The 17,218-nt window shown below is 39.9% G+C and overlaps 1 protein-coding gene across 3 annotated transcripts in view; it reads left to right on the top strand.

Moving 5' to 3' along the window:
• grk5l (G protein-coupled receptor kinase 5 like) overlaps positions 1-16,516 on the top strand; it is a 29,118-nt gene extending 12,602 nt beyond the window's left edge. The window contains exons 1-16 of one of the 3 annotated variants that reach the window (XM_086075210.1): positions 211-296; positions 1,920-2,015; positions 2,091-2,203; positions 6,289-6,366; positions 6,479-6,576; positions 6,721-6,813; positions 7,869-7,932; positions 8,282-8,422; positions 8,494-8,684; positions 9,400-9,437; positions 10,451-10,540; positions 10,617-10,825; positions 10,912-11,049; positions 13,959-14,096; positions 14,309-14,440; positions 14,523-16,515. In XM_086075210.1, the coding sequence (XP_085931336.1) occupies positions 2,000-2,015; positions 2,091-2,203; positions 6,289-6,366; positions 6,479-6,576; positions 6,721-6,813; positions 7,869-7,932; positions 8,282-8,422; positions 8,494-8,684; positions 9,400-9,437; positions 10,451-10,540; positions 10,617-10,825; positions 10,912-11,049; positions 13,959-14,096; positions 14,309-14,440; positions 14,523-14,606 (1,623 nt within the window). In that variant the 5' untranslated portion in view covers positions 211-296; positions 1,920-1,999 and the 3' untranslated portion in view covers positions 14,607-16,515. Of the gene's footprint in view, positions 1-210; positions 297-1,919; positions 2,016-2,090; positions 2,204-6,288; positions 6,367-6,478; positions 6,577-6,720; positions 6,814-7,868; positions 7,933-8,281; positions 8,423-8,493; positions 8,685-9,399; positions 9,438-10,450; positions 10,541-10,616; positions 10,826-10,911; positions 11,050-13,958; positions 14,097-14,308; positions 14,441-14,522 lie in introns of those variants that run through there. The other 2 variants (XM_086075209.1, XM_086075207.1) reach the window with 2 other exon arrangements.
• The last annotated feature ends 702 nt before the right edge of the window (positions 16,517-17,218 follow it).

The following is a 17,218-nucleotide window of genomic DNA, read 5'->3' as shown; positions in this document are numbered from 1 at the left end:
GATGCTCTTCAAATTTGGCAGGCAAAAAATGTTCATAAAAAAGGCTTTTAATTAAGCGATTAATCGTGATTAATCTAATTTAAAAGAATTAACTTTTAGACAGCTCTAATATTTACATCAAAATACTTTATACAGTGATTTTAAAAAACATATTTGCACGACCCGGAAAAGCCGGAAGGAATTTTTCCTGTTTCCGCACGGACATTAGTTGCCGAAGGACCGCAGAGCGGAGTTAATTCAAACTTAAACACGCCTGATGACGAGCCGACCTGCTTGATTGACGTCCGATTCCGGAGGTAACAACAACGCAACTTTAAGTAACTTAAAAATAGTGTGATTACTCTAGGGAATTAACGAAAAAGAAGGTGCTACGGACGAGGCACGGGCGCTGTAAGGTCGAAACGACGTAAGTCGCGTACGACGTAACATGAGGACTTCACCGTAAGTGCGAATCATCCGAGTACAATTCAATAAATCATACGCTTAGGTGATTCATTAATTCCTGTACAACAAATGGTAACATGTCCTCTATCACTAGATGTATTGCCACTTAAATAATCTTTGCTCACAGTCATGTTAAGTGGAACTGAACCAAAGTGAATTTGATACAGAGAAAGCAGAATCCACCATCTTTTGACTCTGCACACACAATTATACTGTCGGATGTGTGAATAAAATTCTGATTTTATTCAATCATCCTAGAAAAACATTATTTGATTTAACAAGATTGAAAGCAAAGTGTGGTTGTGGTTAGCACATCTACCTCACAGTCGAGGGAAGGTTCGAATCTCTGCTTCATTCCTTCTCTTGTGGAATCTTTCTGTGGGTACGTTGGCTTCGTTAATTGAAGGTCTTAAATTGCCAGTGGGTGTGAATGTAAATGGTGTATATGCAGTATATGTGCCATTTGATTGATTGGCAAGTGCAGTGCCTCTCGTCTGAAGGTAAAATAAAAAAAAGAACTGTTGATGGGTAGTTAATTTTTTGCTCTTCCTGTCTGCATGCCTATCTGTTCTTATTGCTGCTGGAAATGTAAATTTCCCAGAGGGAGTCATCCCAAAGGGATCAATAAAGTCAAGTCTAAGTCTTAAACTGAATGAAAACATGACAGAAGACTTACTGATAAAGTGGAAGTGCAGAGCCGATGAGGATGAGGCGGTAATGTGAAGACAAAAGTGCTGAAGCTTTCCCTCGGAGGCTCCAGCATGACGTGCTGCCGCTCACATTCCAGGCTTATTACTTAAAGATGTTTGCTTGTCATTGCTTTTCCTGTTCTCATGCTTGCAATATTGCGGCCGAGCCGCTTGCTGGCCTTTTCCACTGCACTTAACAGTTTAAGGAATTTTCAGCCAGTTTGCGAAACAGGATATACATCAATAAAACACACAAACAAGACACTGGACGCAACAGCTGGAATGGATCAAAAGTGGTCACTTCAGGGAATGCGGGTAATGGCGGAAATAAGACGCTTAGTGATGAGGGCATGATTAATCTATGAATTAATTGCTAATATTAAAATAGTAAATGACTAAATTGTCTTAGTAAAGAGCAAATTGATTTGGACTGAATTTGTTGATGCTGAAGGAAGCTGATGCTTGATTGTTCACAGCAGTGGAATCCGGTCTGGCATTCATGTTCTGGGAACTGAGAGGGACAGAATAGGCTTCTAACTGCATGGACACACACACACACGCACACACACACTCTCCAGTCTAAGAAAAAGTCGTCACGAGTGTCAAGAGATTTAAGAGAGGAAGTGCAACGTAATCAATGAATTAAATATACAAGCTGAGACTATGATTTCATTCATCTGCAACAACCCCACCCGTCTCACTCTCGCTCACGGTTGTCGTTTCTTTGCAGCCAGTAGGCCTGATTTGCGCTCCGCTCTGAAAACCTTGTTTTTGCTCCTGATGCAGGTGGAGGAGGCAAGCGGAAAGGGCGGAGCAAGAAATGGAAGGAGATCCTTCGTTTCCCCCACATACGCCAGTGCACTGAGATGGGCAATAGCATTGGTATGGTTTGTGTGAGTGGGAACCAAAAGTGTGTCTCGCTGTGTAGTAAAACATTGTGTTTCTCTCTCTTTGTAGAGAAGGACTATGTCAGCATCTGTGAGAAACAACCTATCGGAAGGCAACTCTTCCGTCTTTACTGTGAGACCAGACCAAAACTGCAACGCTGCATTCAATTACTGGATGCGATGGTACGCACACACACACACGCGCGCACAGTACATAGTAGAGCTAGTGACCTTTTGCACGTGACGTCACAGCCCTCATGGGAACGCCCCCTCGGGGACACTGGACGGCAAAAGAGCCACTTGCCTGTATTGCAACCATTGAATCTCATACAGCGTAAAGTCCTTTATCTAATGGATTATCTTATAAAATGCTCATATCTTGCTTTGCGGTCGGTTGTACAGACAGACAAAGGGGTAAACCAAATGTTGCTTTTTATCGCATTATCTACTAATGAAGACAAAAGACGTCGATTGATAGCAGCAATCAACGGAAAGGACTGGCAGCCCACAAAGTATTCACGGCAGCGAATGCACTTTCTTCAGAACTATTAAGTGCATTTGACTGTTTAATAATGGGGGATTTCGTCTTTGTGTTTGGAGTTTTTCACTCTGGAGCCGGAGTCATATTCATGAAATGACCGCATAGTATCATAACATCATCACAGCGTTTCAATAAAGAACGGACTATGTAAAAATAAGTCAGTTAGCATGATCAACAAGTTTTACCTTTGCATTACGAGGCATATTGTCCCCCGGTGTGAGCCTGGCATCTCGTCCCAGAGAAGCTTTTGAATTAGAACCCACTTAACTTACATAAAATTGATTACATTTTTGCAAATTACTTCAGATTTCTTTTCTCCAACAAGCAAGCAAAGGTGAAAGTAAAACTACCTATAGTCCATGTTTGTCCATCTTTGTGCCATTGACTCCAACAGAAAGTAAATAAAACTGAGTTAACTGAGTCATTTTTTTAACGCTTAATTAAATTAGTCTCCAAAATGAACGCTTTAACTTTAACATCTCTAATTTCGATTTTGAGATTTCTCCAACAATAACCTCCTTATTGTCTCTATTTTCATTTCCTAGCAACACAAAAGTTAAAATTGTAGTCTGTTTATAAAAATAAGAAATAAAAAAAAAAACCACTCATGTGAGAACCTTCTACCAGAGCAGAGTGACAGTTTGAAAAATTGTGAAATTCCTTGTATGTATGATAATGTCATGTTTTGATCACTTCTCGATGTAATCAATTTCATGCGACTGATTACGGGTGCTGCCTGACAATGTGCTGGCATCGGCTGATGCAAGCAAAGAGCCGACCAATAACTGAGTAGTGATTATTCCGCTGACCCCCGACACTGGGCACACCCCACGTCGCTTTCTCTTCGCGTCTAGACGGAATTCCTCCCACTTGACACGTTTAAGTCTTTGTCTAAGCCGAGAATATCATTGCCGGGTATGTGACTACACAAAAAGGGCGGCATTGTTTCTCACAACACCCCATTCAATACCAGCAAACCCCCTCCAATACTCCCGCTGCACATGCACCCTATACTGTACATAAATCATTTTAAGGGTTCGGTGAATGCGCATTGGAAACTGGTGGGCTTCAGAACCACTGTATTAAATGCCTCGTCATCAGTTCGTCTGTACATTACTGGTGTACCTAATCATTTGACCCGTGACGGTGTATACAAGTTGTATGTCCTTTCTGCCTTGTTCTGAAGTGTCGGTGACGCTGCTGCTTTTTAAAGCCTAAATCTCCAGGCTTATGTGTGTATGTACTGTATGTATACGTGGGTGTGAGTGTGTGTGTGTTTTGTAGTGGAAAGATGGTGACGCTGGTGCGACACACTGTGACACTCCAGGACCTCGAGGAATCCTGCCGTGTTTTCTGTGTGGTTGCCAGGCAACGCAGGGCCTTGTTGGGGGGAAAAAGCTACTGATAGACAGCGTCGAGCCAGTGTGCAGCCCGGGTGCCTTGCTGCCCTCCACCCTGCTTTTTTTCCTCATTGAAAGTTAAAAGTGCTCGCTCCGAAATGCGTCAGAGTTCTTTTCACGTCTCTGAGATGTCCAATATGTGCAGCCTTGAACAGTCATGGCTGTCTGTGTGAATGGCAGCATATGTATAGACACACGGCCAAGTGCGCCATATGTTTTTGAGAGTGACAGCAACACACGCATTTAGGGCCATATTCTCCCACTCGTGCGTAAGTCTTTTTTTTTAAGCGCCCCCGCACTTGCACACCTTTCATCCACACGGTTTCTCCCGTCCAGAGTTATGACACACCCACTTTGTAAAAGCTTTAAATAAATGTGGAAACACCAAAGAGGCGGGATTCACTGACATCATAATCTGGTAACGTGTACTTTTCTTGAGTCTTGTGAATGTCATTGAAATCTGTGGAAAAAATTACATTTCAAATGACTTACAGGATAATGTATAGTGGATGCAGTGTGTAGTCAGCCAGTCTGGATGTGTGAACATATTTGGCTTGACTTAGAAGGAAGTGTTTTGTTTTTTTCTATATTTGAAACTCACGATCGGTCGGTATTAGGCAGATACCCGGCCTTATTTCAAGTTATTGGTGCTGATGACCTTTTGTGGCCATTTAACAATCAGGACTTAGAAATGAGACGAATAGAAAATTGCCAAAAATCTCATGCAATTTTAATGAAAAATGCTATATTGGGATATACAGGTTTTTCTTTAAAATTGTCTGTCATTGTTTTTTGGGGGGAAATTTTATCAAAAGTATGGCTGGGTATCGATTCTAGAGTCCATTTTGATTTGATTTTTTTTTTTTTCAGATTCGATTCACTTCACTTCAATCTGATAACAATTAATTATGAATTCTTCTTAAATGGGAATGAAATTATAAAAACTCCACAATTAAATTCCAAAGTAAATTTTAACACATGTTATTATCACCTAATTGTTACACAAACATTGAAATCAGCAAGGATGAGATGAAAATATTTCCATAATTCTAGCACAATAATTGTAAAATGCATTACATTTAAAAGATTCGAAATTGTCTAAAAGTGCAATAAGTCAGGTCTTTCATAAATGTAAGAAAATACTTTTAAATTCATGTGAACAGTAATTTCAAGAAAACTAGGATTTAAAAAAATCTGCCTCTAAAATTATATTTTCTTAAGAATTTGTGTGAAAAATATTAAAATAATCACTTGGTATCGGTATATACTGTGACTACTCAAGACTTGATTTATCATACTGGTATGGGTCTGATTTTTTTTTTTATATTGAACATCCCTTTTTGAAAATTGAAATGCATACGATAAGACTAATTTGATCGTCATACTGTGTTTGTGGCATCTCTCTTTAGAGTAGATTCAATTTTGACGCGCCTGGATAAAAACATTATAAAAACAAATTATTAAATATATTACTCACACTTACTATTATGAGGAATTGAGTTAATTTTGTAAGTTTCTCTTCAACAAACAGGTCCTAATGTGGATTAATCCTCTTTTTTTATTATTGTCATAAAACTCCAAAGGTGGACCTTTGCCAGCACCATGTTTGAAGTGGAATCGCCCCTCACAAAAAAGAAAAGAAAAAAGTCAGCTAGTACCAATGATCCCCAACAATAAATTTCACAGCCAACACTGAAGTAACCGACTCACAGGCCCTCTTTGATCAACTCAGTGACATACAGTCTCGCCACGTACATTTGACTGCTTTTTCTTAAGATGTATATTCCTTCCCAGGTGATAACGGACATACTGTATTGTCCGCTACAACCATGACATCGTCGACGGGGTGGATTGCTAGCCAGGTGCTAACGTACATTTGGAGGATATCAAATGTTATGCCCATGCTTGCTTGGGATTTCTGAGTACCCTGACTTTCCCCGGATTCCAAAAACATACATGTTACTGTATGTTGTATGACTTAATTGGCCACAGGTGTGAATGTGAGTATGAATGGTTGTTTGTCTGCAGTGTGTGGGCCCTAATATTGTCTGGTAACCAGCCCAGAGTTGACATCGTGCCTCACCTGAAGTTAGCCGACATAAGCTTCAGCTCACCTGCGACCCTAATGAAGGGAGGCTAAGCAGTATAGAAAATGGATGGATACAAAAAAATGACTCACTTCCATGTTACTTTCTAGGCTCTCTCATTTAATTAGTATATCTTCTGCCCACCTAGACTTGTTTACTTCACCAACACAATGGTAACGCAGGATAATAGAATGTTATCCTCTGGATGTTGTTAACGATGCGAGTCATTTTCTCGTACAGGAAGATTACGAGGTGACGCCTGATGAAAAAAGGAAAAGCAGAGGGGACCAGATTGTCAAGACCTTTCTTTCCAAACAAGTGAGTTCATTTATTTTAAATCCGTTGGCGTTGTTATTTAATTGACACGATAATTGTGTAGACTAAGAGTGTGTATTGCTAAAGAGTATTGTATATGCATGTGTTGATGTAGTCACCTCAGCGTGTGGACATTGCAGAGGTCTTTGCAGATCAGTGCCGAGAGAACCTTGAGCTCAGTCCATGTAAGGAGATCTTCAGCAACTGCCGCAAGTGAGTCACCTCTCCATCTTTACATCCTCTCACCTGCCTGCTGGGCTCACCTGTTTTTTTCACCCATTTCACATGTACAGTGTATAAAGCGTTGGCTTATATGTTATTGCGATGACCGAGCCCCACCTTTGTGTTTGAAACCAGAGCTGTACACGACTACCTGAGCGGTGCTCCATTCGCGGACTTTGAGAACAGCATGTACTTTGACCGATTCCTGCAGTGGAAGATGCTGGAGAGGTCAGTTCCTGTAAGGTTTATGCAGCGCACCCCCACTATTTGTGGGGGAGAAGGCGCGGGCCTGACCGCAAATAGGAACATTCTGTGAATGATTGACACTCCCTAAAAAGGGATTAGAACTACCTATATTAATAGTTCAAATTAAGGATGTTCAATACCACTTTTTTTTAGACTGATACAAGTATTTAAATCTTCAGTACTCACTGATACCAATACTTATTAGTACTTATGATACATAAAATGTCCCCAAAAACAATGACAGATATATTTTTTAAATTACCTATATATCCAAATTATAGCACATTTCCTTAAAAAAATTATGAAATTAATAGCATAATAAAAGTCATTTTGGAGCACAAAAAAAAAATAGATGAAAAATATAATCCAGTGGCCAGACAAAAAGTCCCAATCAAACTATATGGTTGGAATATATCAAAGTGCAAAGAATGACATTTAATACAATAGTGTTCCAAGTAATAGCTGTTTAGTGTGTGATGTTTAATTATTTCTTGTTTTGAAATCCTTGGTTTTAATTTGGAAGGCTGCTCTGTATTTCTGTTTCCTGTTTACAATTGTAAGGTTGGCCACAATTGGCCACCGGGCCATAGTGTGGACACTACTGTGCTAGAGCATCAATGATACAATAAACCCCACAGAATAATAATGGCACACCAGGAAGTAGCTCATTAACTAACAAACAGATAGACATACAGTTGTCATTGTTATACTGGCAAAAAGTGAAACAAGCAAGTTTTAGAAGGCAACAGCTGACTTGTGGACGCTCCTAATAGGAGTTGATCACTCTTGGCAGGAACATCTCTGATGCAGAATGAGCACCGTATCAGATGCAGCTCCAAGTAAACAGCAGGCTCTCAGAGCATCCTTGATCATATCCGTTGTCTGGAAAGTAAAATTGCACGCAAGAGGCCCCCACCCTGTGCACAGGAAACAGACTCAGGATGGTATTGAGTTGTGCAGATAATATCTCTGCCCTAATCAATAATACGGTACATGAGTATGTATTAATGGGTTTTCCTGTCTCTGTGTTTTGTCAGGCAACCAATCACTAAAGACACTTTCAGACAGTACCGAGTTCTGGGGAAGGGAGGATTTGGAGAGGTGAGAGGTACCAGTTTGTCATATGACACATGGGCAAAAGTAATGAGACAAGGGTACGAATTTAGGAATGCACCAACTTCAACTTTTTCTCTCTTTTTTTTTCTTTTCTTTTTTTTTCTTCAAACTCATCCTAAGAGGCTTTTATGAATGTTGCGTTGTGCGAATTGTCATGCTGAGCTTTCCCCAAAACATTTCCCACAGAATTGGAAGCAGAGAATTGCTCAAAATGTGTTCCTGTGAGAACTGTTTTCATAGATGTCTCAATACGTTTGTCCATAAAATGAGGTGACAACACATTCCTTATTCATTACGATGTAGATAACGCGTGATGCACTTTGCTTCGTCTCAGGTGTGTGCGTGTCAAGTGCGAGCTACAGGAAAGATGTATGCCTGTAAGAAGCTGGAGAAGAAGAGGATAAAGAAGAGGAAAGGAGAGTCGATGGCGCTGAATGAAAAGCAGATCTTGGAGAAAGTTAACAGTCGATTTGTTGTGAGTAAACATTGAAAAGCGAGTTCCTGTTTTGCCCAAGCCACTTGAAACCATGTAACATGTTCCTCTAGGTGAGTTTAGCGTATGCGTACGAGACCAAAGACGCTCTCTGTCTGGTGCTGACCATCATGAATGGCGGGGACCTGAAGTTTCACATCTACAACATGGGCACGCCGGGCTTTGACAAAGACAGGGTCCAGTTTTATGCTGCTCAGATCTGTTGCGGTCTCAAACATCTTCATAGGGAATCCATTGTCTACAGGTATCAATAGGAAAGAGTGTATATAGAGAGTTGTGATCAAAAGCATCTGGTCATAGTGAAACTTGCTTAATGATATTTTGGTTAATATTGTTTTAGTGGAATATGAGTTAAGCATCAAAACCCATCAATTTTTATCAATATCATTTCGCCACTTTTTTGCCTGCCACTTTTGACATTTGTCGACTGAAGATGACATTAGCGTTGCTCAGGTCTCAGGTAACAACCAATCACAGCGCAGCTTCAGAAAACAGGTGAGCTTTGATTGGCCGTTGCCTGAGCCCTGAGCAACATTGATTTCATCTTCAGTTAGTTGACAGTAAATGGCAAAATGGCCGATGGATAAAAACAGCTGGATTTTGCTGCATAACTCATGTTCCACAAATGTTTAGACGAGTGAGATGACATATAACATATTATTGTCAAGAAATATTTAAGGTTTGACTTCCCTTGAAGCAAATTATAGTAGGTATGTGTCTGCATTTACATTATATTTATGGCCATGTTTGGATAAGAAAATCCAAAATATGCTACAATATGCAAATATTTATTCCACCCTAGAAAAAGAATGGTTTAAAAAAAAGAATCTAAATTAATTTAATAATAACCTTCATGCCCAGGATGAGTGTATATAAACTATGACTGATTTACTGTAATTTAGCAGTACATATTTATTTTGAGTTGTGCATATTATTATTGTTTTTGTCTTTTTTTGCAGAGATTTAAAACCAGAGAACATCCTACTTGACGACAATGGTGGGTTTTGAAGCATGATCAGCTCAGTTTTCTGTTTTTAGTCTTTAGTTTTGACACTCAGACACAGTGTCAGACTGTTGACTTCAACACTTTGTGATGTAATATGTGCATTTTGGGGGGTAAATAGCATACATATATTTCAGTACAAGTACTGTATTAAGTTAGGTATTAAAAATGTAGTGTAAAGAGATGTCAAATGGGATACATGCTACTTTAGCCTGGCATTTTTTTAAATTCAGTATAATTTTAAATTGATACTTGACTCATTGAGCTATTTTCAGCCGTAAGCCGTATGATATTTTGTCTATAATTAATGTGATAACTTCATAATTTTTTTTAATGAACAATTAATACCTTTATAAACTAATTTGACCGCTTGCTGTTGACTGAAGATGACCAAATCCGGAAAACGGGTGAGCCGTGATTGGTCATTAACTATTTCCTCAGCCCAGGTGATGTCATCTAATTATCAAATTAATTCTGGACAAAATATTAACTTTTTACTGCTGAAAATTGGTTGACAATGAGTCAAATATGCCTGTAGGTTTCTTGGTTACATGTCTGCCTCACAGTCGCGAGGTACCACGTTCGAAACCCAGCTCAGTGTGGCGTTTGCATGTTCTCCCAGCGCTTGTATTTATGATATCTACACCTATAGATAGAGATGTTCTATACCACTTTTTGTCAAACTGATACCAGTATGAGTATGCAACTCTTGTTACCGATACCAATTGTACTTTTGATATGCAAAATTTTCCACACAAAAAAAAGACAAACATTTTGAAAGAAAGACTTATGTATCTCAATATAGCATTTTCCTTAAAATTACATTATATTAATGGAAGTTTTCTATTCTTATTTCTAATTTCTAGTTCCTGATTTTAAAACGGCCACAAGAGGGCAGCTGATACTGGTATCAGCCGATGCCTTGAAATAAAGCCGGTTGTTTGTTGCAATCATGTCAGTTGTATAATTATAACAGTAGCAATAGTAGCATTGTTATTGTTCTGCAGGACACATCCGTATTTCTGACCTGGGCCTTGCTATCAAAGTGCCTGAAGGGGAGGTAATCCGAGGAAGGGTGGGGACAGTGGGCTACATGGGTAAGTCTCGATCTGATGAACATCTCCATTCACACATGCAAGTTGCTCATCTGACAACCCGTTTGGTCACGTTTAGCTCCAGAAGTGATCAACAATGAAAAGTATGCAATGAGCCCCGATTGGTGGGGGCTGGGCTGCCTCGTATACGAGATGACCGCTGGGCAATCGCCATTCCGAGCCCGCAAAGAGCGGGTGAAGCGGGAGGAGGTGGAGAGGAGAGTGCAGGAGGAAGAGGAGGAGTACAATGACAAGTTTACAGAGCACACCAAGGAAATCTGTAGAAGGGTGAGGGGTTGACGGAAAGAGGTTCACATGCAGGATGTTAGACGGGGAATCATATTGTGATTCATCTCTCCTTCAAACTAATCTAGCTGCTTACCAAAGACCCAAAACAGAGGCTGGGGTGCCAGGGGGACAAAGCGGCAGGGGTCAAGGCCCACTCCTTCTTCAAAAACATCAACTTCAAGAGGCTAGAAGCTGGAATTGTGGAGCCTCCCTTTGTGCCTGATGTGAGTAGTCTGATAGTGTTCCCCGTGATCTGGCGGTTCACCATTTGCAACCCAGCTACATGCTTAAGAATACATTTATCAATACAGAGCTGACGTCACACGCCACCCCACTAGGACCCGCCTCCTAAAGGGAAGGTTAAGTTTTAAAAAAAACTTTTCAATAATATACGTGCCCCCACTAGTCTAAACACAGCATTCTGATTAAGATTGTTTGTGGAATATAAATTAAGCAGCAAAATCCACCCGTTTTTATCCATATCAGGTGGCGACCATTTTGTCACTTGCTGGTGACTGAAAATGACATCACAGTGCCGAAAGGGCTGATCATTTTCATTTCCTTTATTTAACCAGGTAAGAAACTCCTTGAGATTAATAATCTTTTTTCCAAGAGTGACCTGGCCACAGGGGCAACAAAGACACACAATAGGACAACAATTTAAAACGGTCAAAACATCATAGCGCATAATAATCAAATAAAATTTAACTTTATTTATATAGCACCTTTCATACATTAAAATGCAACTCAAGGTGCTGAACAACTAAAACATCCATAGTACAATTGGAAAAAAAAATGTCATCCCAGAGACCCCAGGCACAGATTGCCTAGGGGGCCCGGGACAACCACCCGTCTGTAGGACAAGACAAGCCATCCCTCCCAGTGCTGACACTCCCCCATGAGGAAACACTGGAGGAAAAAACTTAGTAACTAAATAAAAACTGTTAAACGCTAAAAGAAACAAAATAAAAGGCAAGAACAAAGCTAAAAGACAATATAATTAAAGATATAAACTTTTTTTTTTTAAATCATTTAAATGACAAACTAAAAAGGTGTGTCTCTCTGTTTTGTCCTGGTTGACCTGCAGGAAATGTTCTGCCATCCATGACTTAATATCTAAAATACAATTTAAAAGGGTATCAATAGGCCCCATGTCATCAGGAGACACGGTGATGTACAGCTGTGTATCATCAGCATAACTGTGGAAGTTGACATTGTGTCTCCTGATGACTTCCCCAAGGGGAAGCATGTAAAGATGGAAAAAGTAATGGGCCTAAGATTGAACCTTGGGGAACCCCACATTTAATTCCATGGGTTCCAGAGGAACATGTATCCATACTTACAAAGAAATATCGATCTGTGAGATAGGAATAAAACCAGTTAAAAGCAGTACCAGAGATGCCCACCAGGCTTCTAAGTCTGTTTAATAAAATGTGGTGATCTATTGTTTCAAAAGCAGCACTTAAATCTAGTAGCACAAATACTTTTTTAAGGTCACCATTTCAAATTCCATCAATTTTACTCCTGAAGTGGTCTGCAAAGCCCTCACAGAGAGCGTTTGGTGGAGTGTTTGTTGGCTTTTTAAAATCTAGATTGGTTAAAAGATTGAAGGTGGAGAAAATAAATTTGGGGTTATTTGAATTAACTGTAATCAGATTTGAAAAATATGATGTTCTTGCCTGTTTGACTGTTTTATTGTAGGATTTGAGTTGTCCACATAATATTTCATAATGAGCTTAAAATTTACTTTTTCTCCACATCCTTTCAGCACTCCTGCATTTTCTTTTTGATTTTTTAATCTCATAATGTCTCCACGGGGTATAGTCTTTAATTTTATAGTTTTGGTTCAAAGTGGAGCTACTTCATCCAAAGTTGTTTTTAAATTCCTATAAAAATGATCTACAATAAAATCACATGAAGCAGGTAAAATGTCAGCTGGGATTCTCTTAAAAATCTCAATAAACTTTGCAGCCAACTCAGAAGTTAGGTAGCGTTTCCTCACTGTTCTCACCGGGGCCTCCTGATGAATAAAACTGGCAATGTTAGAAAATACACAAAAGTGGTCAAAAAGCCAGGTCAACAACAGAGGAGACATCAACGAACAGGCCATAAGTTATGACCAAGTCTAAAGTGCGTCCTCTGTTGCGAGTCGGCTGTGTGACATGCTGTTTAAAATCAAGGCAAAAATTCAGTTATAAAAATTTTATTATAAGTAGTATGTAAAATTTATTAAAAACTCACTAATAAAAGAAGTGGAGTGATGGGGAGGTCTGTAAACTGAGAATGGGAGGATTGCTATAAACAAAGGCATGATATTCAAACGATAAATAACTGTTAAAAATGACTTCCCTTGAAGCTAAGGTAACTTTAAAAATGGATGCGGTCCCACCTCCACGTTTACCATCCCTGTTAGAAAATAAACTAACATCATTTTAAACAATATATATACCAAATCCTATCATTATATCAATATATTCAACACATTTGCCAATAGCATTAGTTTCATGGATGTCACATGACCAAACCCAGAAAACAGGTGAGCTGTGATGGTCGTTATCTGTGATGTCATTTTCAATCGACAGCAAGTAGCAAAATGGCCGCCCTCTGAGATGGGCAAAAATTGGTGGATTTCTTTTGCCTAATTTATATTCCACAAACACAACAATAATCAGACTGCTGTGTTTAGACTAGTGGGGGGAGCATCTGACATATTATTGTAAACGACATTTTTGACTTGACGCCCCTTTTAAAGGCACATAAATGTGCACTGACACTACAATATGTTTACAATGTTGTTTAAAGTATGGGAGGGGTAAAACTGTAGAAAAGGTTTTTATATGGTGACTCTTCATAGAGGACAACGGTACAATTCTCTATAAAGTGCACATAAAGAGCCCCCAATACATGTGTTGTATTAAAAGCACTGGCAGTGGGTTATTAATGTAACCGTGTAGCCAGTCTGACATGAAATCAGATTATTTTCTTTGAAAGCAGATTTAATGGATGTGTACCTAATGTTGTGGCTGATGAGTGTGTATGCATGAAACATGCCCTAATTTTCAAGATTCTTTTTGAGGTGAAGAAAAACCTTGCATTTCATCGAATCCTTTTCACGGTTATTGGCCTCTTGCAGCCTCGGGCAGTCTACTGTAAGGATGTGTTGGACATCGAGCAGTTCTCCACAGTCAAGGGAGTAAATTTGGACCAAACTGACAATGACTTCTACTCCAAATTTGCTACGGGCAGTGTTTCCATCCCATGGCAGAATGAGGTGAGCGTGTGTGCCGTGATGGACAAATGATTCATGAAAATAATTTTTGCAATACACAAATCTCAAGGGAAGAAGTCTCAGTAAAGGTTAGTAAAGGTTTGTTTATTTTGTCTATTGCAGTTTGCAGTGTACACATAAAATGATTGGACTCTGTGTTCATCAACAATGGAGCCAATGTTTGTAATAAGCCAAAGGTCTCCTCTCTTCTCCAGATGATAGAAACGGAGTGTTTCAGAGATCTGAATGTGTTTGGCCCTCAAGGGATGAGACCCCCAGACCTTGACTGGAATCAACCTCCAGAGCCTCCCAGACGCAGCCTGCTGGACAGGATCTTCAGGAGGCACGTACGTAGAAACAATCGCTCATGCATTTTCATACAAACTGCAATTCTAACTTTTCTAATTCTTTTTTTCTTGGCCGTTTTAGCACCAGGAGGTGCCTATTTCCCACAGCCGTGTGCAGTCTTCCAGCGTAAACTCTGTGGACTCGATGTCCAACTCTGCCCCCTAGTGGTGCAGTTACAGCGTGGGAGCCATAAACTCAAAGGGATGATAAATCTCTGAGGGTTTACCCGCTGCTAATTAGTTCACAGTCGGGTCCCGAGATTGTCTGTTGAAAGTCTCATGGGTCAGCCCATAAGAGGGGGTCGACCAGACCCAGGTACTCGAGCCATTTTGTTAGTGGGAAGGGCAGAGACGTTTTGAAATATTGGACAAACCCTCTTACCCTCAGGATTGTTGGAAAACAGAACAGAGCCACTTGTGTTGGTGAAAAGGATAGAAACTAAGCTAATATTTCTTTTTCAGGGGATCCAGTGTATTATTAAAACCCACTACAAGGAATTGAAAAGTGGGTCCTGGTGATGTTTCTTTTTCCAAAACAAAGTCTTTTACTTACTGGCCTGTACCTAATAGCTATCCAACTATCTATAGTGTCACCATCTGTATACCACTGATAATATTTCTCTGTATTTCCCACCTGTCTTACCTCACGTCACTCCTTTACATTCAGAACTGACCGCCTCCTCCACAACCACTACACTCAGGCCAAAGAATACAGATCACTTGTGTGATGTTGATTAGGGGTCTGAAGATGTTTAGAATCATGTGAGATCAGTGTGCGGGCTGTTTGCTCAGTATAGTCACATTTCTAAAATAATGGGCTTAAGTCATATAAAAATTAATAATCAGAAAATACTCAAAACTGAACCAACTATAAAATAAAAATGAAAATAATTAATAATAATAATAATTTTGCATGAACGGCTCAATCAATTTTAGGTGGCCACTATCCGAGGAGATGATTAAAGGGAGGGTGTTATTTGGTACTATCAAGTGGTGAACTAATAACTTATTGATTTAAAAAAAAAAAAAAAAACACTTAATTTCAATAATATGGAAAAATAATAATAATGTTCTATCATATACAACGTAACATTTTTATATAATAGTAGTTCTAGTAATCAGTAATTATATTACATAAGTCGCGGCGCGTTTCGGGAGGCTCACACGTTTCGCCGCCATCTTTCTGCTACAGACACTCAAAGGAGAAGAACTTCGCCGACGTAGTTAGCATCTGGTGGTGCTTGCAGTTAGTGTTGTACCCAATGGGTCGACCGTCGCTTACCTTCCACAGCTGGGCTTGCAGGTGGTCGTCGCTGAGTCCCGTGATTCGGCCTCCTGCCGCTTGTCTCACCTTACTTTGCTTTTGCTAGCTTCTCTTGCTAGCTGCTTCAGCTTGTTCTTGATCGCCGGGCTGCTCACACACACCAAATAATAATATTTGGTTGTGTATAGCTCTATTTTTGTAAGCTCATTACTATTTGACAAAGGGGCAGCTCATTCCAAAAATGACATCGCTGAAAGTTCATACTGAAAATAGCCTGTAAAGTGTCCGCCTCCGTTAGCTGATAGTGTGGTCTTCCTACGTCGAGACAAAACCGTGACCCGTTGTCCTCCCTTCATTTTAGAGAATGTATCGGCCACTGTTTTCGTCGGGTGCCGCTAGCTTAGCATTAGCTTCTTGGTCAGAGCAAAAATTACAAACTTCACCAACTGCTGACAGTTCACAAACCGCTGCCACCAGTGTAACACAATTTTTGTGAGGTAGTGAGTGTTATAGTTCCAAGCAAAGGTCGCGGGGAAAGAATGGCACACAAAGAACTCCACAGCAAACTTTATTCAGTGGCTTCGCTCCTGAGTAACTACATTTACTCTCTCAATCCGTCTAATCATTCGTCACATCACCACAGGTATCCTTCCGCCAGTACAACTCAATCACAATAGTTCCCCCCACATAAGAAACAAAATAGGTTCACATAAATACATACGTACATGTTAAAAATCAGCGGTGGCAAATCCAGGTCCAGAAAGTACAAACCCTGCCACAGTTTGGCTTTAGCCCCTCGTGCTAGCTAGCTAGCTCCCTAGCAGGTAAACAAGCACCCGGGGAGCTAGCTAGCTAGCTAGCACCTGGGGCTAAAGCCAAACTGTGGCAGGGTTTTTACTTTCTGGACCTCGATTTGCCACCTGTGAAAAATAAATCTTATAGTAGTAATTGGTGGTTGGTTTGCGAAGTGTGGCATTCTATTAGTTCACCACTAGATGGCACTAAATAATACTGGCACTTAAAGCCCCCCCCCCCACACACAAAAAAAAACAGGCCATTATTTTATCAAGGTAACGATATATGAGCTTGCAGGCGGCATATCATATAGCTTGCATACCGATACATCTGTCAGACAAATACACATAAACAGCATTGTGAGAATCGTGATGTGTTGTCATTGCATGGACAAGTGTACGTTTGGACAGCTGTATCCCTTTGCTTCTGCATACCTCATTCCACTGATGTTTTTGTTTACCATACAGCACAGGCATCTCCCTCGGTTTACAGTGTCACTTAATAGTTGACATTATATGTGACGTAAAAAAAAAAAATTGAATGAAAATGCTGTACAGGATCAGAATAATTAGTTTTGTTGAGCTTTTATTTTTTCTGCACAGTCACCGTGAAGTGGAGAGGAACACATGCACTCAGCCTGACTTAGAAGTTGCACAATTTAAAATAATTAAATGTCATGTTGGGGTCACCAAAATGAAAATGTTTTACCTCTTAAGGCA

Source organism: Leptonotus elevatus, chromosome 5, assembly GCF_054856555.1.
Source record: "Leptonotus elevatus isolate MCC_2025b chromosome 5, RoL_Lele_1.0, whole genome shotgun sequence".
Lineage (NCBI taxonomy): Eukaryota > Metazoa > Chordata > Actinopteri > Syngnathiformes > Syngnathidae > Leptonotus > Leptonotus elevatus.
Note: the sequence above shows the minus strand (reverse complement) of the source record. Positions and strands in the feature narration are given on the sequence as shown.